The 27,964-nt window shown below is 49.5% G+C and overlaps 1 protein-coding gene across 2 annotated transcripts in view; it reads left to right on the top strand.

Moving 5' to 3' along the window:
* Positions 1-27,964, top strand: part of ttn.1 (titin, tandem duplicate 1) — a 168,336-nt gene that overhangs the window by 115,721 nt on the left and 24,651 nt on the right. For both annotated transcript variants that reach the window (XM_080784967.1, XM_080784968.1), the window contains 18 exons: positions 391-681; positions 1,172-1,459; positions 1,953-2,232; positions 2,761-3,071; positions 3,166-3,270; positions 3,429-3,626; positions 4,039-4,335; positions 4,793-5,380; positions 5,717-6,019; positions 6,246-23,555; positions 23,678-23,974; positions 24,199-24,786; positions 25,039-25,341; positions 25,622-25,918; positions 26,038-26,328; positions 26,520-26,825; positions 27,048-27,350; positions 27,529-27,861. In XM_080784967.1, the coding sequence (XP_080641093.1) occupies positions 391-681; positions 1,172-1,459; positions 1,953-2,232; positions 2,761-3,071; positions 3,166-3,270; positions 3,429-3,626; positions 4,039-4,335; positions 4,793-5,380; positions 5,717-6,019; positions 6,246-23,555; positions 23,678-23,974; positions 24,199-24,786; positions 25,039-25,341; positions 25,622-25,918; positions 26,038-26,328; positions 26,520-26,825; positions 27,048-27,350; positions 27,529-27,861 (22,689 nt within the window). The remainder of the gene's footprint in view (positions 1-390; positions 682-1,171; positions 1,460-1,952; positions 2,233-2,760; positions 3,072-3,165; positions 3,271-3,428; positions 3,627-4,038; positions 4,336-4,792; positions 5,381-5,716; positions 6,020-6,245; positions 23,556-23,677; positions 23,975-24,198; positions 24,787-25,038; positions 25,342-25,621; positions 25,919-26,037; positions 26,329-26,519; positions 26,826-27,047; positions 27,351-27,528; positions 27,862-27,964) is intronic.

Below are 27,964 nucleotides of genomic sequence, written 5' to 3'. Positions count from 1 at the left end.
TCAATGAGAATGGCGTTTTCTTTTTCTGTACGCGCGGAGAATTTGAGGGGCAACAACACAAGCGTATTTACATACATGTACTGGATTCTGTTTAGCTTTTGACCTTTATGCGGTTTGTAGAAGTGAATCGCCCATGGGTGATCCACTCACTCGGTTCACTTAACAAACTGGGTTACTAAAGTAGCCTAGAGTTATGCCCATAACCAGTGTCAGAATCTCAAGGCAAACCTGTATTCATTTTATTCCAAATTGTACAAAACGCATTTGCATTACAAGTATTCACCCCAAGTATTCAGTCTATCGTGTCAGGGACAGATCTTGAGTAGAAAGCTAGCCTGGGTTGAGAACACAGTTTATTTTTTTAAACGCTCGTATGCGTCTTGTCTCCAGACACTCCGGGACCACCGGCCAACCTGATGGTCACGGAGACGACCAGGGACAGCGCCACAGTCACGTGGGACGTGCCTCTGATGACCGGAGGCTACGACATCACCCACTACATCGTGGAGAAGCGTGACGCCGAGCGCAAGTCCTGGTCCATCATCTCCACCGACTGTCCCACGAACCTGTTGGACGTGAAGGACCTGGAGGCCGGCAGGAGCTACTGCTTCAGAGTGTCCGCCGTCAACGAGCTGGGCACCGGGGAGAGCTGCGAGACCACCGACGCGGTCAAAGCTTCAGGTGGGTTTAATGCAATAATAGATGACGGCATAATGGAACGTATCGTAACGGAACGATACGTTCAAGATGGTCATCTAATCCTATAGATACATAGGCATGTAGGATATGTCGTAGATTGATTCAAATCGATTCAAACTGGTGACAATTTAAATCGTGATTAAATTTCAATTTGAATCGTGATGCAAACAACAGAGGGCGTTTAAAAAGAAAGATGAACATTCTTTTTGTAAGAGAATTGATACAAAAATATGTTTTCAGTCATTTGCTACTGTATTGACAAGAGGATAACAGAAGAAGATCAAAATACTGTAGATAGAAAACACTGGATTTGTCTGATTTTTTTGTTTAAAAAAAGATATTGCATATCGTGATTCGAACCGTATCGTGAGTTGAGTGAATTGTTACATGCCTAATAGAAACCGTTCAATCTTAAAAGGAGGATATCGAAGTATCTTATCTGACCTTTGACCCCCCCCCCCCCCTCCTGCAGAGCAACCGGGTCCCGTGATGGACTTCAGGACGCTGCTGGTGACCAAGGACTCCATCACCCTGAGCTGGAAGAAACCCCAGAGCGACGGCGGCAGCCGCATCATCTGCTACGTGCTGGAGGTCCTGAACGGGAACGACGAATACAAGGAGCTGATGCGCTCCAAGAACATGCAATACAGCGCCAAGGACCTGATTACGGGCCGCGAGTACAACTACAGAGTCAGGGCGGTCAACGACACCGGAGACGGACCCGACAAGGAGCTGGATGTCGTCGCCAAGGACCAGCTCAGTAAGTATTATTTTATTTAAAACAACTTGAAATGTATTTATTTCCCTAATTAACTGAACATGAACGTGTACGTTAGCTTTGAATAAGTCGCATAACACACGGGCCCCTTTTCCACTGGGGTTGAACCCGGTTCAGTAATTTTTTTCCCTGCCCAATATTGAACCAGCTCTCAGTGTTTCCACTGAAAATGAAATGGTTCAGAATCAGAGCCCTAGAAAGTTAGTTCTGAAACTGGAGCCAAAAAATGGCCGCCTGTAACTGTTCCGTGAAAGCGCCAAGAAGGTACCAAGACCGGAACCAGTTCTAGAACCAAAGTTATTCTGGTGATCAAAGGGCCACAGTGTAAAAGCTGCAGCTTTCTTCGTCTGTAAATGTGAACAGTTAAAACACTCGAACATTATGGTCGTTCGTCTGCTTTGCAGTTCATTAAGGACCTCGTCAGATTTGACTATAACGACCATATTCTCCTGTGTCTGTGTGTGTGTGTGTGTAGTTCCTCCTTCCCTGGACCTGCGGGAACTGCCCGACATGTGCTACATCGCCAAGGAGGGCAGCACGGTGCGTCTGAAGCTGCCTGTCATCGGCAAGCCCACGCCCAAGGTGACGTGGAAGAAGGGCGACGAGGACCTCACGGATACCGGCAGGGTCTGCGCCGAGTCATCGGCCGTCAGCACAATGCTCCTCATCAGAGACTGCCAGAGGAGCGACGCCTCCAAGTACATCATCAAACTGGTCAGCGCCGCCGGAATGAAGGAGTCCGTCATCTTCATCAGGTACGTTTTTGACGATACGTCTTTTATCGCTTATTATGTTTTTAGACCGGTGGTTCCCAAACTTTTTAGCTCAAGCACCCAAAAAAGGAAATTAGACACTTTTGCCCGGGCCCGAAACTAGTGAAAATAGCCGATCTACAAGCTCTACTTCTTAAACATTTGCTTTCTAATTTATGGAATTTCTTTGAGTCTTCTTGGATTTCTTCATGAAATTATTGGGAAAAAAAATCACTGCATTTGTTTTATTAATGAAAGAAAAAGGGAATGTTTTTGGGAAATATTTTGAAATAATAATAATGAAAAAATAAATGTAGGAAACAAAAAATATAGGGACCCCAATAGAATTGTTCGCGACCCACAAATGGGTCCCGACCCAGTGTTTGGGAAACAGTGGTTTAGAGTAGACAATAGTCTTCATCGCTTCATGTTTTAGACTACCGTCTTTTGCCAGATAGCTATAGCTTCTTTTTTTCTTCTCTCTTTTGGAATACACAATAACATCTCTCTCTTTCTTCTCCTCCGTTTCAGGGTGGTGGGCAAGCCCGGCCCCTGCGTTCAAGGCCTCAAGTTCAAGGACGTGACGGCGGACGCCGCCACGCTGAAGTGGGGCGTTCCCAAGGACGACGGCGGCTCGGAGATCACCAACTACGTCCTGGACAAGAGGGACTCGGTCACCAACATGTGGGTGACGGTGTCGTCCACTGTGGACACCCACACCGGCTTCAGGGTGACCGGCCTCCACGAGGGCACTGAGTACATCTTCAGGGTCGCCGCCGAGAACAAGTACGGCGCCGGCGAAGGACTCAAGTCCGAGGCCCTCATCGCCAAGCATCCCTTCAGTGAGTCATTCACTATATATGTCCCCCAAATGTCAGTTAAGCTGCATCGTGCCGTACTGACACTGACGCTTTGTTTTTCTTCTCCCCACCCCAGACACTCCCGACGCTCCTCTCCCACCACAGGTTCTGGCCATGCGTCACGACTCTGCCTATCTGGCATGGGTTGACCCCAGGAAGACTGGAGGATCCCCCATTACTGGTACTACTTCCACACACACACACACGCACACGCACATGCACACGCACACACACACACACACACACACACACACACACACACACACACACACACACACACACACACATACTTAAAGTGGCTTAATTAGCTAAATAAGCCACATGTTGTCTTTGTTTTAGGCTACCACGTTGAGTTCAAGGAGAGGAACAGCATGCTGTGGAAGAGGGCCAACGAGGCTATTCTCTCCAGCCAGGACTTCAGGGTGCCCGGTCTGACCGAGGGCCTGGAGTACGAGTTCAGAGTGATGGCCTGCAACCTGGCCGGAGTGGGGCGGCCCAGTGGTCCCACCGACGCGCATGTGGCACTGGATCCCATCGGTGAGAGATCAACCACCATCGTCGCCTTTTAAAACAAAAATGAATCGCAAAATCGCAATCTGGGACACTGAACTAAAAGCTGCAATCGGTCTGATTTGAATGCAGTGTTGATTTTGACAGCAAATTGTGTTTGTTTTTAGTGTCTTTTTGTCGACTAAATCTACAGTTGATTTTGTCGACTAAAATGTTTTTTTTGGCAGGCCTTGATAACGTCGTAATGCCTGAAAACAGCAGATCTATAAGCTTGTGATGCTTGTTATGACGATATATTTAGTATCAGTTTTAGTCATCATAGCTCAGTTTTAATTGAGTTTTAATTTAGTTTTCAGTCAGTGTAAAAAACGAACATTTTTCATCATAGTTTTAATTGATGAAATCAACACTGAACAATCTGTCGTGCTTTTCGTCTCAGACCCCCCCGGTAAGCCCGACGTGGTCAGCATCACGCGCAGCACCGTCACCTTGCAGTGGACGGAGCCCGAGTCTGACGGCGGCCACCGGCTGACCGGCTACATCGTGGAGAAACGGGACCTGCCCTCCAAGATCTGGGCCAAGGCCAACACGGTGAACGTGGTGGATCCGGCCTACACCATCAAGGACCTGCAGGAGGGCTGCAAGTACGAGTTCAGGATCAGAGCCAAGAACGCCGCCGGAGCCCTCAGCCCACCGTCCGAACAGACCGACACCATCGTCTGCAGAGATGAATATGGTAAGTGCTGCCATGTGCTACAGTGTCCTCCTAATAATAATAATAATAATAATAATTATTATTATTATTATTATGGTTTTGATTGGCACCAATTTAAACATATCTACAGTATAAAGCCTTTTGTGCTCAAACTGTTATACTATAGTTGATCTGATCCATGTTTGAAAAGAAGCTTGTGAACCCTTACTTGTATTGTAAATAAGATAAGAGAGACCCTACGGCTGTGCCGTTTGTGAATAATCCAAGAGGGACCCTACGAGCGTGCTGTTTGTGGAACAAGCTTCTAAATATCTGAAATCCTTGTACTTTTTTGTGATAAAAGCGCACAAACTTTCTTCTCTCCATGATGGCAACCATGCACAAAAACTAATTTCACCCACTTTTTACTTGTAAAACTGTGATGTGACAATAAAAATGATTCTGATCCTGATTCTGGTTTTGTGTGGCTTCCCAACAGCGGCACCCACCATCATCATCGACTCCCAGGTACAGGAGGGCCTGACGGTGCGGGCCGGTGACACCATCGTCATCACGGCCACCAGCATCCAGGGCAAGCCGGCGCCGACGTCCTGCTGGTCCAAAGGAGGGAAGTACTTCAAGCCCTCCGACATCTGCCAGATCGAGACCACCGCCACCTCCTCCACACTGTCCATCAAGTACGCCAGCCGGGTCGACTCCGGTGAGTACACCATCACCGCCACCAACCCGTTCGGCGCCAAGGACGAGGTGGTCAAGGTGAAGATCCTGGACGTGCCGGCCGCCCCCGGCCCCGTCGAGGCGAGCGGCGTCTGCGCCGAGATGGTGAAGCTGACCTGGACGGCCCCGCTGGAGGACGGCGGCTCTCCCATCAAGTACTACACGCTGGAGAAGAGGGAGACCAGCCGCCTGATGTGGACCATCCTGGAGGAACAGGTTCTGGACTGTCACTACGTGGCCACCAAGCTCATCCAAGGCAACGAGTACTTCTTCAGAGTGAAAGCCGTCAACCAGTACGGAGCCAGCGAGCCGTCGCACAGCGAGGCTGTCAAGATGGTGGACAAATACGGTATGTAACTATGTACACTTCATGTTGCAGTTCGCAACATGTCACGTCCCTTTTTTGTGTTTCTTACATTTAGTTTTTAATTATTATTTATTATCAAAACATTAAAAAAAAAGTTAACACATTTTTCCAGTAATGTCATGAAGAAATAAAAATCTAAGAAATTCCATACATTTGTATTTAGAAAACAAATGTTTAAGTTGTAGTGACTTTTGGGTCACGGGCTAAAAAGTTTGGGAACCACTGCAATAAAGACAATGATGATGATGATGATGAAAGAAAATATGTAACCTCATTATCACTATCACTAACTTATGGTTATGGTTGATGAACATGCAGGTCCTCCCGGGCCACCGTCTAGACCCGATGTCGAGGAGATCGGTGGAGATTGCGCCACCGTGATCTGGAAGAGACCCACGGACGACGGTGGAAGTGACATCATCGGGTACTGTGTGGAGAAGAAGGAACGGAAGGCCGCCAGATGGGTCCGAGCGGCCAAGAAATCCATCGTTGAGCTCAGCTACGAAGTCCTCCGTCTCACGGAGGGCGTTGAGTACGAGTTCCGCGTTATAGCTGAGAACCAGGCTGGCTTCGGAGAGCCGAGTGCACCGTCGTTACCGATCACAACTAAAGTTGTTGCCGGTGAGTAAAATAATACCTTTGTGACGTTGACGCATTATTGTGTGAACATGTATTATTTACATGGAAAGGTTTGAGTTTGCCCAACCAAATCTATATTTTACATGAAAAATACAACTGGTAACAATTCAGTCTCTCTCAACTAAATTTGTGACAGTTTGTTAATGCTGCATTATTCCTTACTTTACTGAAACGGTACTGATCATTTCTCTCTTTTTTTGGGTCTCAGATGTGCCAGATGTGCCTGTTAACGTCAGAGTTACAGACACAACCAACACTGCTGCTACACTGAACTGGGGTAAGCCCTTGGATGACGGCGGCCTGCCGGTCATCGGATACATCATTGAGCACAAGAAGGACGGAACAGAGGAATGGGTCAAGGACACACCGTCCTCCCCGCTCAGAATCACGGAGTTCGTTGTCCCCGACCTGGAAAAGGGAGCAAAGTATCACTTCAGGGTCAGCGCCGTGAACGGCGAGGGAGTGGGCGAAGCCGCCGAGACCCAGGAGCTGGTCGAGGTCATTGAGCGAGAAGCAGAGCCCGATCTGGAGCTAGACGTCGAGCTGAGGAGGACCCTGGTGGTCCGGGCCGGCTGCTCCATACGTCTCTTTGTGCCGATCAAGGGACGCCCCGCCCCCTCCGTCACCTGGACCAAGGAGGGCGGTCCCGTTCCGCGTGCCGTCATCGACAGCACCGAGTCGTTCACCATGCTGCTCATCCCCGACTGCAAGAGGATCGACGCGGGCAAATACGAGCTCACCCTTGAAAATGCGGCGGGGACGAAGAGCGCCGACATCCACGTGAGAGTTCTGGATTCGCCGGGACCTCCAATCAACCTGAAACCCGTACACATGGACAAGGAGAGCATCACCCTGCAGTGGGAGATGCCCCTCATCGACGGCGGCGCCAAGATCACCAACTATATCGTTCAGAAAAGAGAGTCGACGCGCAAGGCCTATGCCGCGGTCATTACGAAGTGCCCGACCACTTCGGCTAAGATCCCCGACTTGGGAGAAGGCTGCGAATACTACTTTAGAGTGTGCGCTGAAAATGAGTACGGCATCGGTGAACCCGTTGAAACCGCCGACCCGATCCGGGCATCGCAGGCACCCACTCCTCCAGAGAGCATTATTCCTACTGACATCACCAAGAGCTCTGTGAGCCTGGCATGGACCAAACCCAAGTTTGATGGCGGAAGCAGAGTGACCGGATACGTCCTTGAAGCCCAGAAGAAAGGAACCGACACGTGGGCCCATGTGAACACTGTAAAGACCATGGACTTCTTAGTGAAGAACCTCAATGAGAATGAAGAATACATCTTCCGCGTTATGGCCGCCAACCAATCTGGTAGAAGTGCCCCTTGTGAGAGCAAGCCCATCACCATCAAGGACTCCACTTCCCTGCCCGAGTTTGACCTGCGTGGCGTGTGCAAGAAGACCGTCATCGTGAAGGCAGGAGACGACATCAAGGTTGAGATTCCATTCATGGGACGACCCAAACCAACCATCTCTTGGCAGAAGGACGGAGGAGCCCTGAAGCTCACGCAGAGAACCAACGTGGAGACCGCCGGCGCCACAGTCATTCTGTCCATCAAAGAGTGCATCAGATCTGACAGTGGCACATACACCTTGACAGGAAAGAACATTGTTGGCTCCGTGTCAGATAACATCTTTGTTAAGGTACACGACGTTCCTGGGCCACCCAAAGGGCCAATAAAGATTGTCGAGATTTCTCGTACCTATTGCATCTTCGCCTGGGATACTCCCGAGAATGATGGAGGCGTTCCGATCAACAACTATGTGATTGAAATCAGGGACACCAGCGCCCAGACATGGACTGAACTTTCGTGCACTGTCATCCGCACCGTGTTCAAAGCCAACCGTATGACCACCAACTCAGAATACCAGTTCAGAGTGAAGGCCAAAAACAGATATGGTGTTGGACCTCCCATCACCTCAGAGGCAGTGGTGGCTGCTTATCCATTCAAGGCACCTGGACCCCCCGGTACTCCTAAGGTTGAATCTTTCACCAAGGACACAATGACCGTTGGCTGGAATGAGCCTGTGAATGATGGAGGAAATGCGGTTATTGGATATCACGTTGAGAGGAAAGAGCGAAGCAGCATCATGTGGCTCAAGATCAGCAAAGGCATGGTGAAAGACAACATCTTCAAAACCACTGGGCTTGAACCTGGAGTTGCCTATGAGTTCCGTGTCACAGCTGAGAACTTGGCTGGCATCGGTAAGCCTAGCAAGTCCTCTGAGCCATTGCTGGCCTTGGATCCTGTGGACCCTCCTGGTCAGCCTGAGCCTATCCTCGTCAACAAAAATACCATCACTATTCAGTGGTCAAGGCCCGAGTATGATGGTGGTTTTAAGATCACTGGTTTTACTGTGGAGAAGAGAGACCTGCCTGCTGGTCGCTGGATGAGAGCCAACTTTACCAACATCGTGGAAACCACCTTCACTGTCAGTGGACTGACCCAGGATGCTTCCTATGAGTTCCGGGTCATTGCCAGAAACTCGGCTGGTGCTGTCAGCTTGCCGTCCGAAACTTCAGATCCAATCATTTGCAAGGATGACATCGTTGAGCCACGCATCATGGTAGATGCCATCTTCAAGGATGTCGTTCTCTTGAAGGCAGGCGACAGCTTTAAGCTTGACGCTGACATCGCTGGACAGCCAATCCCATCCATGACATGGACAAAGAATGGAAAGGAGATTGAGAACACAATGAAGCTAAATATTAGGTATACTGACCTGACTACCACTCTGGTCAACAAGGACTCTGTAAGAACAGATGGAGGAGAATTTGTCTTGACTGCCACTAATGTTGGCGGATTTGCCAAACACATCTTCAATGTGAAAGTGCTCGATAGGCCCGGCCCACCAGTCGGACCTCTTGCGGTGTCCGATATCACATCTGATGACTGTGTACTGACATGGGCGCCACCTGAAGATGATGGTGGTGCCAAGATTGAAGGTTACATTGTTCAAAAGCGTGAGTCAAGCAGACTGGCATGGACTGCTGTAGCTACAGAACTGCAGGTAACACAGCATAAGGTGACCCACCTGCTCAAAGGAAATGAATACATCTTCAGAGTAATGGCTGTAAATAAATACGGAGTTGGTGAAACTCTTGATTCCACGCCTACCATTGCTGACAACCCATACAAGGCTCCAAGTCCACCAATAAATCCTGAAGTGACGGCTATCACCAAAGATTCAATGATACTAATGTGGCAAGCCCCTGCAGATGATGGAGGCAGCCCCGTCACAAACTATAACATCGAGAAGAAGGACAAGATCGGCCTCCGTTGGGTCAAATGCAACAAGAGGAAGGTCAAGGAGCTGCAGTTCAAAGTGGTAGCCCTTTTGGTAGGACACGAATATAAATTCAGAGTCACTGCTGAAAATGCTGCTGGATTGAGTGCACCAAGTGAGGACAGTCCATTCTACAAGGCCACTGATGTGTTATACGAACCTGGGGCTCCATGCAACCCCAGAATCCTGGACACGACCAAGTCTTCCATCACGGTTGCCTGGAACAAGCCTGTGTATGATGGCGGCTCTGACATTACTGGTTACATTGTAGAGACCTGCATCCCATCTGAGAAGGAGGAGGATGAGGAATGGACAATTGTGACACCCACAGAAGGACTCCTTGCCACCTCATTCACCATCATCAACCTGAAGGAGAACCAGGAGTACATGATCAACATCTCTGCTGTGAACGGCGAGGGAATCGGAGAGGCAGCGTCTGTGCCTGACAACACCAAGGCTGAAGACAGGCTCCTCCCACCTGAGATGGACTTGGATGCTGAACTCCGCAAGGTTATTAGCATCAGAGCCTGTTGCTCACTGAGGCTGTTTGTGCCTATCCGAGGCAGACCGACTCCTGTGGCCAATTGGACCAAGGAAGATGGTGAGCCTGTCGAGAGGGCAACAATCGATACCACATCGTCATACACGTTGCTTATTATTGACAATGTCAACAGATTTGACAGCGGAAAGTACAACCTCACAGTTGAGAACCCTTCTGGATCCAAAACGGCTACAGTTCAAGTCAAGGTGCTTGACACACCAAGCGCGCCACAGAATCTGAAGATCAGTGCTATTACAAAAGAGTCTGTCTCTCTGGTTTGGGAGCCACCAATAAATGATGGAGGAGTTAAGGTTAAGAACTACATTGTTGAAAAGCGTGAATCAACAAGGAAAGCATATGCCACGGTCAATGCTAACTGCCACCAAACCAGCTTCACAGTTGACACGCTCCAGGAAGGATGCAATTATTACTTCAGAGTTTTGGCAGAGAATGAATATGGTATTGGTCTCCCTATTGAGGCGGGTGAATCAGTCAAGGTGTCCGAGAGACCACAGCCACCTGGCAAAGTCATTCTCAAGGATGTTACCAAAACCAGTGTCACCCTGGCCTGGGAGAAGCCAGAACATGATGGTGGCAGCAGAATCGGCTGCTATGTTATTGATATCCAGCCCAAGGGTGTTGAGAAGTGGACCCAGCATTGCATTGTTAAAGAGACGGAGACTACCATTCCTAATCTCGTCACAGGCGAAGAATACATGTTCCGTGTATCGGCCAAAAATGAGAAGGGAGCCAGTGACCCACGTCAAATCGGCGTGCCTGTCATCGTTAAAGACCTTGTGATTGCTCCAGTTATCAAACTTCAGTTCAACACATTCAGTGTGCTGGCAGGGGAAGACCTGAACGTGGACATTCCATACGTTGCACGTCCTAAAGCAGCTGTATCCTGGATAAAGGATGGTCAGCCTCTGAAGAGAACTGACAACGTAACCATTGGAGCCACAGACACGATGTTGTCCCTTAACATCACGGAGTGTGCCAGAGAGAACGTAGGCCAATACCGCATCAATCTAGTCAACACAGCTGGAGAGACTGCAGCAGAGTTTGGTGTTGTCGTTCTTGACAAACCTGGTCCGCCAGGCGGTCCCGTTAAGATAGACCTGGTCACTGCGGAGAGTGTCACCTTCTCATGGAGTCCACCAGCTTATGAGGGTGGCTGTACCATCGCCAAGTACATTGTGGAGAAGAGAGACACAGACGCCAATGTATGGGTGGTTGTATCTCCTAATCTAGCCAGGACACAGGTCAAGGCTGGCAGGCTGAAGACTGGCTCAGAGTATCAGTTCAGAATTACAGCTGAGAACAGGTATGGAAAGGGTCCAGCTCTTCTCTCTCCTCTCGTTGTGGCTCAATATCCATACAAACTACCAGGACCTCCAGGAACACCTAATGTTCCATACGCCACCAAGGACAGCATGGTGGTGCAATGGAACGAGCCAGTTGTGGATGGAGGAAGCCCTATCCTGGGCTATCACCTAGATCGTAAGGAGAGAAACAGCATTCTCTGGGTCAAATTAAACAAATCTATTATTCAGGACCAAACCTACAAGACCACTGGCCTGGATGCCGGAATGGAATATGAATTTAGAGTCTATGCTGAAAACATTGTTGGAATTGGAAAAGCCAGCAAAGTGTGTGAGGGTGTTATTGCTAGAGACCCATGCGACCCTCCTGGCACCCCTGAAGCCGCCAAGATTTCCAAGGATTCTGTCACTATTGTTTGGACCAAGCCAGAGTATGATGGTGGAGCAAAGGTCACTGGCTATATAGTGGAGAAGAAGGAGCTGCCAGAGGGCCGTTGGCTGAAGGCTAACTTCACTAATGTCATTGAGACAGAATATGTTGCCACAGGCCTTGTGGAGAATAATAAGTATGAGTTCCGTGTCATTGCCAGAAATGCTGCTGGAGTTTTCAGTATGGCCTCTTACAGCACCGGTCCAATCACTGCCACGGACGAGATTGAGGCACCACGCATCAGTATTGACCCAGAGTTCACAAAGACTCTGATGATCAGCGCCGGAGACAGCTTCAAGATTGATGCCGATGTTCATGGCAAACCACTGCCCTCTATCCAGTGGCTGAAGGGTGAACAAGAGCTTGGCAACACCATCCACAGAGAGATTAAAAATACAAGCACAAAGGCCTTCATCAGTGTGAAGGAGGCCAAACTGTCTGATGGAGGGCAGTACACTCTGTTGGTGAAGAATGCAGGAGGTGAGAAGGGTGCGCTGATCAATGTGGTGGTTCTGGATAAACCTGGAGAACCACAGGGCCCTCTGTCCCTCACAGGGGTCACTAAAGACAGATGCTGCGTTGCTTGGAAAGCACCTCTCCAAGATGGTGGCAGCAAAATCTCTCACTACATTGTGGAAAGGAGAGAGACCAGCAGACTGGTCTGGACTGTGGTGGACAATAAAGTGGAGAACACCTGTCTGAAGGTTACTAAGCTCCTGGAAGGAAATGAGTACATCTTCAAAGTCCGTGCTGTGAATGAATTTGGAGTCGGTGCACCTCTTGAGTCTGCTGCTGTTATCATCAAAGATCCATATGTTGTTCCTGATTCACCAAAGAACTTGGAGGTTTCAGAAATTAAGAAAGACTCTGTGAAGCTCACCTGGGAGGCCGCAACTGAGGATGGAGGTGTTCCCATCACTGGGTATGTCATCGAGAAACACGATAAGGAAGGCGTGAGGTGGACCAGATGCAACAGAACAACAGTCACCGACTTAACGTTCAAGGTCACTGGGCTCCTCGAAGGCCATCTGTATGAATTCCGAGTGGCTGCTGAGAATGCCGTTGGTGTCGGTGCTCCAAGCTCACCCACTGTGTTCTACAAGGCTCTGGATCCTATCTTCAGACCTGGTCCACCATACCACCCCAGAGTTACTGACACAACCAAAGATTCAGTGTCCCTGTCATGGGGTAAACCAGTCGAGAATGGAGGCAGTGAAATTCAAGGATACCTTGTTGAATGTTGTACCTTTACAGCAGAGGAACCTGCTGAGGATGCACCGGCCGAGGAATGGACCATGTGCACACCACCAGCAGGCATCAAGACAACCAAGTTCGAGGTTACAAACTTGAAGGAAGGCCAGGCATACAAGTTAAGAATATGCGCCATCAACAAAGTTGGAGTCGGCGAGGCTGCTGATGTCTCTGAAGAAGCCATAATTGCCCAGGACAGGTTAGAAGAGCCAGACCTTGACATTGACTCAGAGCTCAGGAAGATTGTATCTGTCAAGGCTGGAGCTTCCCTCAGACTGTTCATTCCCGTCAGAGGAAGGCCCACTCCTACCATCACGTGGGACAAAGATGAAGCTCCACTCAAGGAGAGTGCTCAGGTTGAAGTGACTAGTAGCTACACTTCCTTGGTAATTGATAAGATGAGCAGATTTGACGGTGGAAAATATACAGTCACTGCAGAAAACGCAAGTGGAACTACATCTGCTTATGTCGTGGTCCGTGTTCTAGACACGCCGAGCGCTCCAGCCAATCTGAAGGTAACAGAAATCACCAACCAGTCAGTGACCTTGGCCTGGGAACCACCTCTTTTGGATGGAGGAGCCAAGATCAAAAACTACATTGTTGAAAAGAGAGAAAGCACTCGCAAGACATACGCAGCTGTTGTAACAAACTGTCATGAACTCTCGTGGAAGGTCGAGTCTCTTCAGGAAGGCTGTAGTTATTACTTCAGGGTCAGGGCTGAGAATGAACATGGTGTAGGCTTGCCTGCTGGAACCGCTGAAGCTCTCAAGGTCTCAGAGGTCCCTCAGTGCCCAAAGAAACTATTAGTTACTGACCAAACCAAGACCAGCATTTCTCTAGCCTGGGAGAAGCCTGAGTATGATGGTGGAAGTAGAGTCGTGCAGTATCTGCTTGAAGTGCAGCTTAAGGGCACGGATAAATGGAATGGTGTTAACACATTCAAGACCATGGATACTACCGTTTCCAGTCTGAATCCAGGAGAGGAGTATATCTTCAGAGTCACAGCTATCAATGATAAGGGTAAAAGTGATCCCAAGGTCCTCCCTAGCCATGTGATGACCAAAGACTTGGTAATTGAACCAGATATTAGACCACAATTCAGCAGTTATAGTGTCTTGGCGGGAAAAGATATGGATGTTGTCATACCAATCGTTGGACGTCCTAAACCAGTAATCACATGGACTAAAGATGGGGCTCCTTTGAAGTTCACAACCAGTGTCAACATTGTTAACACAGCTACAACCACAACACTGAGCATGAAGGAGGCGGCTGGCGGTGATGGTGGCATGTACAGCATCAACGCCACCAATACTGCTGGAAAGAAAGATATAGCACTTGAAATCATTGTTCTTGATAAGCCTGGACCTCCCACTGGCCCTGTGAAGTTTGATGAAATCACAACCCAGAGTGTGACCATCTCATGGACCCCACCAAAGTACAACGGTGGCTGCGATATCTCTAACTACATTGTGCAGAAGAGAGACACCACAACTAGCACATGGGAGAATGTCAGCATAAACTGCGCAAGAACCTCTATCAAAGTGCACAGGCTAAAGACTGGAGCTGAATACCAGTTCAAAATCATTGCTCAGAACCGTCATGGCAAGAGTTACGGTCTGGATTCATCATGTGTTGCTGCTCAGTACCCATACAAAGAGCCTGGTCCCCCTGCCACTCCCTTCATCGCCTCTCTATCTAGGGACCACATGATTGTTGAGTGGAATGAGCCTGTCGCAGATGGAGGCAGCCCTGTCCTTGGCTACCATCTTGAGAGGAAAGAGAGAAACAGTATTCTTTGGGTGAAGGTCAACAAGTGTCTCATTCAGGAGACCACCTTCAAGAGCTACCCCTTGGACGAGGGAGTTGAATACGAGTACAGAGTTTACGCTGAGAATATTGTCGGCATTGGCAGATGCAGCAAGCTCTCTGAGGGCTGTGTTGCACGGGACCCATGTGACCCTCCTGGTACTCCAGAAACCATCCTTGTTACTAAAGACACAGTTATCATTAAGTGGACCAAGCCTGAGTATGATGGTGGTAGTAATATCACCGGTTACACTGTGGAAAGACGTGATCTGCCAGAGGGTCGCTGGATAAGGGCCAACTTTACTAACGTGATTGAGACCCAGTTCACCATCACCGGCCTGACCGAAAACGCACAGTACGATTTCAGAGTCATCGCTAAGAATGCTGTCGGTACCATCAGCAAGCCATCCTACAACACTGGACCAATCATTGCAAGTGATGAGGTGATTGCACCTAGATTCTCCATTGACCCTGCCTTCACCAAGACAATTGTAATCAATGCCAGGGATACATTCAAGCTCGACGCTGATGTCCATGGCAAGCCACTGCCCACAATCAAGTGGTTCAAGGACGAGAAGCCAGTTGAGAACACACTTCGACTTGAGATAAAGGACACAGACAACCATGCTATGATTGTTATCAAGGAGGCAATGAGAATGGACGGTGGACTTTATACGCTTCAGCTGACAAATGCAGCTGGCACAGAGACCATACCATTCAAGGTTGTGGTCCTGGACATACCTAGCCCATGTGAAGGACTTCAAATCACTGGAGTGGCTGAAGACAGATGCACACTGGTATGGCAGGCCCCACTGCATAACGGAGGCAGTCCCATTACACATTACCTCATTGAGAGGAGAGAGACCAGCCGCTTGGCTTGGACTGTGGTTTCCAACAGCTGCAGCGCAACATGCTACAAAGTAACCAAACTGCTGGAAGGCAATGAGTACATGTTCCGTGTCATGGCCGTCAACAGCTATGGAGTCAGTGAGGCTTTGAATTCTGGAGCAGTGATCATGAAGACTCCATTTGTTCCTCCTGGGGCCCCTCACATCGAGGAAGTGTCCAACATCGCCCATGATGGTATGACAATCACCTGGACAGCTCCTGACGTTGACGGTGGCAGTGAGGTCACTGGCTATATCATTGAGAAGAAAGACAGAATTGGAATCAGATGGACCAGATGCAACAGGCAAAAGGTCACTGACCTCTCTTTCAGAGTGACAGGCCTCTCCACTGGTCACGAGTACGAGTTCAGAGTGGCTGCTGAGAATGTGGCAGGAGTGGGTGAGCCAACCATGCCAACTTCATACTTCAAGGCCTCTGATCCCAAGTATAAGCCTGGAGCACCAGCATATGTCAATGTGATCGACACGACCAAGACCTCCATCACAGTGTCATGGGGCAAGCCTCTGTCTGACGGTGGCACGGCCATCCAGGGATTCATTGTAGAAGTCTGCAAGGCTGAGGAAGAAGAGTGGACTATGGTGACTCCACCCACTGGGCTGCGCGTCAACAAATATGAAATTACAAAACTCACAGAAGGTCAAGAATACAACATTCAGGTGTGTGCCCTGAACAAGCTGGGAGTCGGCGAGCCAGCTGCCATCTCGGGCACAGCCAAGCCAGAGGAGAAGTTGGTCGAACCATTCATTAGCCTGGATTCTGAACTAAGGAAGGGCATCGTTGTGAAAGCAGGAGCGTCCGTCAGAATCAATGTTCCATTCAAGGGCAGACCTACTCCTGAGATTGTGTGGACCAAGGATGAAGCAGAGCTGCCCGAGAAGGCAGTGGTTGAGAAGGCTCTGGACAACACTCTTCTGGCCGTCGACTCGAGTGACAGGAACGACTCAGGAAAATACACCCTGACCCTAACAAACAGCAGTGGCACGGTTTCTGAGTTTGTGAATGTTAAAGTCCTGGATACACCTGCGGCTCCTTCCAATCTGGTTGTACAAGACATCAAGAAGGACTCTGTCACTCTTGTTTGGGATGCGCCATTGCTCGATGGTGGCTCCAAGATCAAGCACTATGTCATCGATAAACGTGAATCGACCAGGAAAGCATATGCCAATGTCTCCACCCAATGCACCAAGACAACTTTCAAGGTTGACAACCTGATTGAGGGGGCTATGTACTACTTCAGAGTTATGGCTGAAAATGAGTTTGGTGTCGGCCAGTCCGTTGAAACTAAGACGGCTTCCAAGGTCTCTGAAGTACCTCTGCCTGTTGGAGCAGTCTTCCTTACTGATGTCACAAAAATATCTGCATCTCTGGCCTGGGAGAAACCAGAGCATGATGGAGGCAGCAGGATTGCTGGCTACCTCATTGAGATGTTGCCTAAGGGCACAGATAAGTGGGGAGTTGCAACAAACGTCAAGGGCACAACATGCGAGGGCACTGCCTCAGGCCTAAACACTGGAACAGAGTATCTGTTCCGTATCATTGCTTACAACGAGAAGGGAAAGAGTGAGCCCAAGCAACTCGCTGCGCCCGTAATCGCCAGCGATATGACCATCGAGCCAAGCATCAGAATGCAGTTCAACACTTACAGTGTGTTAGCCGGAAAGGACCTGAAGGTTGACTTCCCTGTGATCGGCAGGCCTAAACCTAAAATCTCATGGACTAAAGATGGTATGGCTCTGAAGCGAGCCGTTGTGATTAACACAGCCACAACAACTGGCATTGAGATAACCGAAGCGAGCAGAGAGGACTTTGGCACTTACCTCGTAACCGCAACCAGCAGTGCTGGTGCATTCAGTCTAAATATGGGAGTCATTATCCTTGAAAAGCCCGGCCCACCAACCGGTCCACTCAAGGTTCTTGAAGTGAGCAACTCCTTCGTCCATCTCTCCTGGGATCATCCACAGTACACAGGTGGGTGCCAGGTGAAGAACTACATTGTTGAGAAGAGAGACACAAACTCTCAAGAATGGCAGACAGTGACTTCACAACTTGCTCGAACAGCCATCAAGGTCCCACAGCTGAAGACTGGTGCTGAGTACCAGTTCAGAATTATGGCTGAAAACAGATATGGAAAGGGCGCATCTCTGGACTCCAAGGCCATCGTGGTGCAGTACCCATACAAACCACCTGGACCTCCTGCAACTCCTCGCGTTGCGTCTGCCACAAAGGAGATGATGATCGTTGAATGGAATGAACCTGTCGTTGACGGTGGCAGCACAGTTACCGGCTACCATCTGGAGAGCAAGGAAAGGAACAGCATCCTTTGGAATAAACTGAACAAGATCTTAATCACCGATACTCAATTCAAGATCTGCAATTTGGAGGAGGGTATTGGATATGAATTCAGGGTCACCGCTGAGAATATTGTCGGTGTCGGCAGGTGCAGCAAAATCTCTGAGCCGTTTGTTGCCCGTGACCCCTGCGATCCTCCTGGAACTCCAGAGGCTGTGACTATCTCTAAGAACCTCATTAAGATTACGTGGACTAAGCCAGAGTATGATGGCGGCAGCAAGATAAATGGATATGTGGTGGAGAGGAAAGATGTGGCCTCTGAAGAGCCTCGCTGGGTCAGAGCCAACTTCACCAACATCATTGAGACAGAGTATACCAGTACTGGACTGACAGAAAATGAGCAGTATGAATTCAGAGTAATCGCCAAAAATGCAGTGGGAACCTTCAGTCCTCCATCTTACAGCTCCGGACCCATCACTGCTACTGATGAAATTGAAGCACCCACAGTGTCAATGGATCCCAAATATATGGATGTCATCGTTATCAATGCTGGAGAAAACCTGCTTCTGGATGCTGACATCCATGGAAAACCAATCCCTGATGTGGTCTGGTTGAAGGAAGGCAAGGCGATGGACAAGGCCCTGCGCATTGAAGTGAAAACCACTCAGAAGCGTGCAGCTATGACCATCAAGGATGTCACCAAGCTGGATGGTGGTCACTACGACCTCCAGCTCACAAACCTGGGTGGTGTGAAAACCATTCCAATAGATGTAAAGGTCCTAGATAAACCAGGTCCTCCTGCTGGATCTCTCACTGTGACTGGCGTTATGGCTGACAGGTGCACCCTATCCTGGGCCGAGCCGTCTCTGAATGGTGGAGCTAACATCTCCCACTACATCCTGGAGAAGAGGGAGACAAGCAAACTGTCCTGGAACATCGTTGCACCCAGCGTCCAGACTCTGTACTACAAAGTGAACAACCTAATGGCTGGAAATGAATATATCTTCAGAGTCAGAGCAGTCACCAAGTATGGCACTGGAGATTTCGTGTTGTCTGAACCTGTGATTGCACGTAATCCATACAAGCCACCTAGCTCTCCCGGAACTCCTGAGGCAAGCCAGATCACAAAGGACTCCATGGTTCTCACATGGTCTGCGTCAGACCAAACCGGCGGAGCAGACATCGACAGTTACCACCTTGAGAAACGTGATAAGGAAAGTGTGAGGTGGACCAAGTGCAACAGGCAGAAGGTCACCGAGACCCACTTCAAAGTCACAGGGCTCATGACAGATCACTCCTATGAGTTCCGCGTGGCCGCCGAGAATGAGGCTGGAATGGGAGACTTGAGTGAGCTGTCCCTGTTCTACAGAGCTTCTGATGCCCCCACAGCACCGGGAGCTCCGCACCACCCTAAGGTGACGGACTACACCAAGTCCACTGTCTCTCTGTCCTGGGGCAAACCCGATTCCGATGGCGGCGCTTACGTGAAGGGCTACATTGTTGAGATGAGGGAGTACACATCAGGCACAGAGTCGGAGCTGGAGGAGGAGGAAGAGGAGGAAGAAGAGGTAGCAGAAGTAGCACCAGTGGTCGGAAAGGAATGGACCATGTGCACTCCACCCACTGGCATTCAGGCCACTAAATTCACCATCACAGAAGGCCTGATGGAGGGCTTGGAGTACCAGTTCCGTGTCTGTGCCATCAACTCAGAAGGGGTGGGAGAAGCAGGCAAAGTGCGCAGCACCGTGGTCACCTCTGACAAGATAGAAGCGCCTGATTGTGAGCTGGACGCTGAACTCAGAAAGGTTGTCTCTGTCCGCGCAGGTGGAAGTCTGCGTCTGTTTGTCCCCATCCGAGGAAGGCCAGAGCCTGCTGTGAAATGGGAGATGGTGGATGGAGTTATCTCTGAACGTACTACGATTGAATCCACAAGCTCATACACCATGCTTGTCATCGACGGCGTCAACCGCTTCGACAGTGGCAAATACTCACTGACCCTGGAGAACGACAGCGGAACCAAATCTGCTATTGTTGCCGTTAGGATTCTGGATACGCCAAGTGCACCACAGGAATTCACTGTCAAAGAGATCAAGAAAGATTCAGTGACTCTTACCTGGGATACTCCACTAATTGATGGCGGAGCTAAGATTACAAACTACATTGTGGAGAAGAGAGAGTCTGTCAGGAAGGCCTACACCGCTGTCAGCAGTAACTGCACTGCAAACGTGTTCAAGATTGACGAGCTGCCAGAAGGAGGCATGTACTATTTCAGAGTCTGCGCTGTGAATGAGTACGGCCAAGGGCAGATGGTTGAAACCAAAGAAATCAAGGTTTCTGAGGTGCCCATGCCACCAAGCAAGGTCTCAGTCATTGATGTCACCAAGACCAGTGTGTCGCTCCACTGGGAGAAACCTGTTCATGACGGTGGTAGCAAGGTCATGTGCTACAATATTGAATACATGCCAAAAGCCGGTGATAAATGGGGTACAGCATGCACAGTCAAGGTGCCTCTTACCGAAGGCATTGTTCCTAACTTGAACACTAACGACGCCTATTTATTCAGAGTTCTTGCAATTAACGAGAAGGGAAAGAGTGAGCCTAAGGAACTGGGAGTGCCTGTAGTGGCAAAGGATATTGATATTGAGCCATCTTTGAACCTGCTGTTCAACACATACAGCGTTAAGGCTGAGGATGATCTGGAAATCGAGGTGCCAGTGAGAGGCAGGCCTAAGCCTGTTGTCTCCTGGAAGAAGGGCAAGCTCCCTCTGAAGAACACAGCATCGCTGACCATCCTTAACACAGCAACCACTTCCAAGATTGTCATCAAGGAGGCAAGCAGAGAACATGTCGGCAAATATCAGATCGTCCTGGCCAACTCGGGTGGCACAGTCACAGCAGACATTGTAGTCGTGGTCCTCGACAAACCAACTCCACCTAAAGCCGTTAAAGCGGATGCTGTGACTTCAGACAGCATCACGTTGTCCTGGTCTCCACCAGAGTACGACGGTGGCTGCTCCATCAGTGGCTACATCGTGGAGAAGAGAGACACAAACAGTCAAGAATGGCAGCTCGTAGCCAGCAATATTGCCAGAACATCTGTGAAGGCTTCAAGGCTGACACATGGCGCAGAGTACCAGTTCCGTATCTATGCTGTTAACCGTTATGGAAAGAGTTCACATCTGGACTCCCGCCCAATCACCGCTCAGTACAACTTCAAGCAGCCTGGACCCCCTTCCACTCCCATTGTGAAACTGGCCACCAAGTCCTACATGATTGTGACTTGGAACGAGCCTGTTGCTGATGGAGGCAGCACTGTTCTGGGCTATCACCTGGAGAGCAAGGAACGCACCAGCATCCTCTGGAACAAGATGAACAGAAGCATGATCAAAGAAACAGAGTACAAAGTCAATAACATCGAGGAGGGCATGTCATATGAGTACCGTCTCTATGCTGAAAACATTGCTGGTATTGGAAAAGCAAGCAAGGCCTGTGAAGCTGTAGCAGCCAGAGATCCATGCGACCCTCCAGGTACGCCTGTGGCCACTACGGTTACCAGGAGTTCTGTTTCTCTGTCTTGGGATAAACCAGAGTATGATGGCGGGGCCAAAGTGTCTGGATACATCATTGAGCGCAGGGATCTTCCTGAAGGCCGCTGGACAAGATGCAACTTCACCAATGTCCCCGAGACCTATTATGATGTGACTGGCCTCACAGAGAACAGCCAGTATGACTTCCGTGTCATTGCCAAGAACGCGGCTGGATTGTTCAGTATACCATCTTGGAACACTGGTTCCATCACTGCCAAAGACGACGTGGAGCCACCACGCATCATGATTGATGTCAAGTTCAGAGAAGCACTGATTGTGAAGGCAGGTGAAACACTTAGGATCAACGCTGACATTGCCGGACGCCCTGCTCCCGTCGTCTCTTGGACGAAGGACGGCAAAGAAATTGAATTGAGGGCCAGAATCCAGATCGTTTCAACTGACACCAGCACCTCTATCACCGTGAAGGACTGCATCAGAAGAGACTCTGGCCAGTATGTCCTGACCTTGCAGAATATTGCCGGCAAAGTCACAATGCCTATCGACTGTGTGATCATTGATAAGCCAGGCCCCTCAGCGGGACCTCTGGAGATCACAGGCCTTACCGCAGTGGAGTGCACCCTGTCATGGGGTCCACCTCAGGAGGCTGGTGGCGCTGACATCACACACTACATCGTTGAGAAGCGCGAGACCAGCCGTCTGGCCTGGACACAGCTGAAGGGAGACCTCACAAGGACAAATTACAAGGTCACGGGATTGCTCAAGGGCAACGAGTACGTCTTCAGGGTTCTGGCTGTCAACAAGTATGGAAGTGGCGAGGCCCTGGTGTGTGAAGCTATCAAGGTAACGGATCCATACACAATTCCGACCGCTCCCACCAGTGTTGACATCACTACTATAACTGGAGATTCAATGACGCTCACCTGGTCCCCGCCATTCAGTGATGGAGGCAGTCCTCTCGCAGGATACGTGATTGAGCGCCGTGAAAAGACAGGAATGCGCTGGGTGCGTGTGAACAGGGAGCTCGTCACTGAATGCACAACAGTAGCAACTAAACTGCGCAAGAGCTGTGAGTATGATTTCAGAGTCATTGCTGAGAATGCTGCTGGTATGAGTCCCCCAAGTGATGCATCTGCAGTCTTAAGAGCATTGGATGCTCTTGTTGTGGCTTCACGCCCAACCAAGCCAAAGATTCTCAACTCCACCAAGGACACTGTTAGCGTTGCATGGAGAGCACCTGCAGAGGACGGTGGTGCAGTAATCCTTGGCTACAGTGTAGAATACAGAGAATACATGGGCAAACCACAACCAGAGGGGGAGGAGGAGGAGGAAGAAGAAGAAGAATATTATGAGGACGAAGAGGAAGAGGAGTCGCCAGAGGAAATGGCAAGATGGATTGAGGCCATTTCTCTCACTAAGAGCCTGGAGTTCACCATTTCTGAACTGAAGACGGATGTAGAATATGAATTCTGTGTGAAGGCAATAAACAAGGTTGGCAGCGGTGCCCGTAGTCTATACTCGGATGCAGCCGCAGCAATGGACAGAACATCAGCTCCATCATTCGACGCTGACATTGAAACGCGCAAGGTGATGATCGTCAAGCACAGCACAGCATTCACCTTGAATGCGCCATTCAAGGGCAACCCTGCACCAACGGTGACATGGGCCAAGGAGGGTGTTGATCTCAAAGTTAGAGGAACCATTGATGTAACTGAATCCGACTCAAAACTGACCATTGAGAAGGCAACAAGGTATGATTCTGGAGAGTACTCGGTCACCATCGAGTCATCTCTAGGAACCGCAACACTGCCCATGGCTGTCAAGGTCCTCGACTCTCCTGGACCAGTGCTCAATGTGAAGGTCACAACAGTGACCAGGGACTCTGCTACCCTCGTTTGGGAATACCCCGAGAACGACGGTGGCGATGCTGTGATGGCCTACCACGTGGAGAAACGGGAGGCCAGCAAAAAGGCCTGGGTGAACGTAACCAGCAACTGCCGCACAATGTCATACAAGGTGGAGGATCTGCAGGAAGGAGCCGTGTATTACTTCAGAATCATTGGGGAGAATGAGCACGGCGTGGGCATTCCTCAGGAGGCCAAGAATGGCACAAAGATTACAGGTAAAGTTGATATGATTAAACACATGAGCACATGAAGCAGTGCTTAATTTTATTCTAAAGTGTAACTTTAGAATAAACTTCTTTTTGTAATTTATCATAATATGTGACATCCATCTTTACAGAGGTGCCAAGTCCACCCACAAAACTTGGAGTTGCAAACGTAACAAAGGACACCATTACCATCGCCTGGACCCGGCCAGAGTACGACGGCGGCAGCAGAGTATCCGGCTACCTCATCGACGCTCTGGAGAAGGGCCAGGACAAGTGGGTGAAGTGTTGCAACGTGAAGACCATGAACCACACCATCAAGGGCCTGAGGGAAAACGGCGAGTACTTCTTCAGAGTCAGTGCCGAGAACCACGCTGGTTTCAGTGAACCCAAGGAGATGATTGTACCCGTTATGGTCAAGGAAATACAAGGTATGATATCCGCTTTCGCGGCCTTCCTCTGTTATATATAGTATATAATATCATTGCTTGGGCCTGGTGGAGCTCTATTCCTTTGCCTCATCGCACTTGTTTTTACAGTTTGTTTTACTTATACTATACAATCTATATTATTTGTATTCTCTTTTTGTTCTTGCAAATGTGATATATAATTCTGAGGCATTCATATTAAACATTACTTGTATTTTATTTAACAGAGGCTCCAGAGTTTGACATGAAGAACTACCCCAACCACAGTGTCTACGTGAGAGCCGGCTCCAACCTGACCTTTGAGATTCCTCTCACTGGCAAGCCCATGGCCAAAGTGTCCATGTCCAGGAACAACGTGGTCATAAAGGGCCACCAGAGGCTCCTGACGGAAGTAACGCCGGAGAGCCTCGTCATCACGCTCAACGAGAGCACCGCCGCGGACGCCGGCAAGTACGAAATCACCGCCTCCAATGTGGGCGGAACCACCAAGATCTTCATCATCGTGGTGGTGCTGGACATACCCGGAGCTCCGACCGGCCCAGTCGAAGTTGGAGAGATTGGCGAGACCACCGTCTGCCTGAAGTGGGCTCCTCCGAAGTACGACGGGGGAAGCCCCGTCACCAACTACGTGATTATGAAGCGTCAGACCAGCACCCCCAACTGGGAGGAGGTGACGTCCAATGTGGCGAGGAGCACTTACAAGGTGACCAAGCTGACCAAGGGAGAGGGCTATCAGTTCAGAATCAAGGGGGAGAATCGCTACGGCATCGGCGACCACATTGACACCGGTTCAATCACAATCAAACTTCCATACAGTAAGTCAATTCATGTCATCGATTACCCATTATTCAGAAATAACTGTACATTGCACTTCTGTACAACTTTATTCATTTTTAACTAAAGATTTTGAGCATTTACTCACAGTAGTTAGGTGTTGAGGATTAACTATTAATTCCATTGATCTCACAATGTACTCGAATGACTTCCACGTAACTATTGATGCATCCATTCATTGTGACCTGAACGTACGGCGCCCCCTCACGTAGTCTTCACTGTGTCTCTTCCAGCCATCCCTGGACCTCCATCCACACCGATGGTGAGCTTCGTCTCCAGGGAGAGCCTCACCATCGGCTGGAATGAGCCGGTCATGGACGGCGGGAACACAGTGTTTGGATACCACCTCCAGATGAAGGAGCGCAGCAGCATGCTGTGGCATAAGGTCAACAAGTCTGCCATCCCAGCCATGCAGTGGAGGGTGGCCAACGTTTGCCCCGGTCACATCTACGAGTTCAGGGTGGCAGCTGAGAACGCCGCTGGCATCGGAAAGTTGAGCAAAGTCTCTGAGGAGGTCCTGGCTATTGATGCCTGCGGTGAGTAGAGTTCTAATTGACTGTGCTGTGGGACCGTTTTTGATTGTTATTTTTTTAATCTGTTGATGTTGTGCTGTTAAACGCAGCATGATTGATTTGAAGAACAGGGTACGGGTGGCTTGAGAGGTGGTCACTTTAATCAAGTTCATTAGAAATAATTTGGATGGGGGCTCTTTCCAGTAATAATAACAAAATATCACTTGTATAATTTATATAATGTCTCTTACACTGTATGATACCAATTCATTGTTTCCTAATCCCCCTGGCTGTTTTGTTTCAGAGCCCCCAGCGAACGTTCGCATCACAGAGGTGACCAAGAACTCGGTCAGCCTGGTCTGGGCACGGCCTCCGTACGACGGGGGAGCCAAGATCACCGGCTACAGCCTGGAGAGAAGAGATCCCACCAGCGGCAGATGGGTCAAGGCCAACTTCACCAACATCATCGAGATGGCCTTCACCGTGTCCGGCCTGACGGCGGACGAGAGCTACGAGTTCAGGGTCTACGCCAGGAACGCCGTCGGCTCTGTGAGCAACCCATCTCTCATCGCCGGCCCAGTCACCTGCGTTGATTCATGTGGTGAGTTCATAGTCAAATGTTATCCGTTACGTAACGTGTGTGAAAGTAGGTGTAAAGTGAAGGCACTGAAGGCAAATGAATGAACTCCTGTAACACCTTTCAATGTATTTCCTCCCCAGGTGCGCCCGCCATTGACCTTCCTCCAGAGTACCTGGACGTGGTTCAGTACCCAGCCGGAGCCAACATCAGGCTCAGAGTAGGACTCATTGCCAAGCCTCTGCCGAACATCGAATGGTTCAAGAACGGCAAGGAGCTGGTGATGACCTCCAAGTTGTCTGTGGAGACCACGACCGACGAGTATTCTGGTATTTGCATCAAGGGTGCGACCCGTGCCGACACTGGAGCATACGACATCAAAATCAGGAATGCCCTGGGCTCTGCGTCTGCATCGATCAGAATCGAGATCCTAGGTACGTCCCCTGACAGCTATGACATACTGCATCATATTCAAAGCATTCCATTGTTCAGTGAATCTCTTTTAAAGACCACCAGACAATATTCTCCCTGTGTTCCACAGTGGTATTCATCATTACACTACAAATATAGACGGTGGCTTAGTTATCAAATGACTATAATTAATTGGTTTGTGTTCCTCTTCTAGACAAATGTGGACCTCCAGCCGGACTGATCACCTTCAACTCAGTCTCGACAGAGAAGATTGTCCTGAGCTGGCAGCCGGTCCCAGAGGCCGACCAGGGCGGAGCCAAAGTGACCCACTATGTGGTCGAGAGACGCGAAACCAGCCGCGTTGTCTGGTCCACCGTCTCGGACGACTTGGAATACACGTACGTCTCGGTCAACAAACTGGTCCGAGGAGCCGAGTACCAGTTCCGCGTCATGGGAGTCAACAAGTTTGGAGTGGGCGAGCCCCTGGAGTCTGACCCCGTCGTCGCTAAGGACGCCTTTGGTATGTTGTGACCACGTGAAATCATTAAGCATACGAGAAACACAGAAACAACACAAGGGCAGTTTCATGTCGCTTCGAGTATGTAATTATTCCATTCATTATTAACATTAATTTAGATTCTACTCTATGCTGCTAACCTGTAAGATGTAAATTAATAGCTTAAATGTGCCTGAACTCAGGTCTTATCATTTTGATTGTTAAAACCATGCTTGATCTCTTCAGTCACGCCCGGACAGCCTCACACGCCTTACGTTAGCACCGCCACCAAGACCACCATGGAGGTGCAGTGGGACAAGCCCGGCGTGGACGGAGGTGCGGCTGTCACTGGCTACTACCTGGAGAGACGCGACAAGAAGAGCCAGCGGTGGATCAAGGTGCTGAAGGACCCCATCGCCGACACCAAGATGTCCATCTGCCACCTGACGGAAGGCAACGGGTACCAGTACCGCGTCTGTGCCATCAACAAGGCCGGAGAGGGACCGTACTCCCTTGTTTCCGACTACTACATTGCAGCCGATCCAGTCGGTCAGTACACCAAGATCTTGTATTGTATATACAAAAAAAACATATACAATTGTATAATCAGTTGCTTTGCTGTTAAGAGAAGCAGGTTTAAATGCCAGTATTTTACATTGGATATTGTAGTACCTTGTGATTAAATCCAGCTAACCTCTGTATGTCAATAATGCGTCATTCTCATCAGAAACTCCGGATGAGCCATGCAAGCTGAAGGTGGTGGACTCCACCAAGACCTCCATCACTCTGGGCTGGTCGAAGCCTGAATGGGACGGAGGCAGCGAGGTCACCAGTTACATGGTGGAGAAGATGATAGAGGTAGAGGAGGTAGAGGGAGAGGAAGAGAAAGAAGACGAATGGACTCTCCTTACCGTCAAGGGAGAGGTGAAGACCACGGAATACACCGCCCATGACCTGAAAGTAGGCGTCAACTACTACTTCAGAGTGTCTGCGGTGAACTGCACCGGCCGCGGAGAGCCACTGGAGATGGAAGAGCCTGTCCAGGCCAAGGATATCCTGGGTACGTTCCAAACATTGCATACTGAATAGTACTAGTATTTTGCAGCACTAGTAATAGTATTACAATTATTAGTACATTCAACACAGTACGCATTCTCTGCATT

Source organism: Protomyctophum bolini (genome assembly GCF_963924005.1).
Source record: "Protomyctophum bolini genome assembly, chromosome: 16".
Taxonomy (NCBI): Eukaryota; Metazoa; Chordata; class Actinopteri; order Myctophiformes; family Myctophidae; genus Protomyctophum; species Protomyctophum bolini.
Note: the sequence above shows the minus strand (reverse complement) of the source record. Positions and strands in the feature narration are given on the sequence as shown.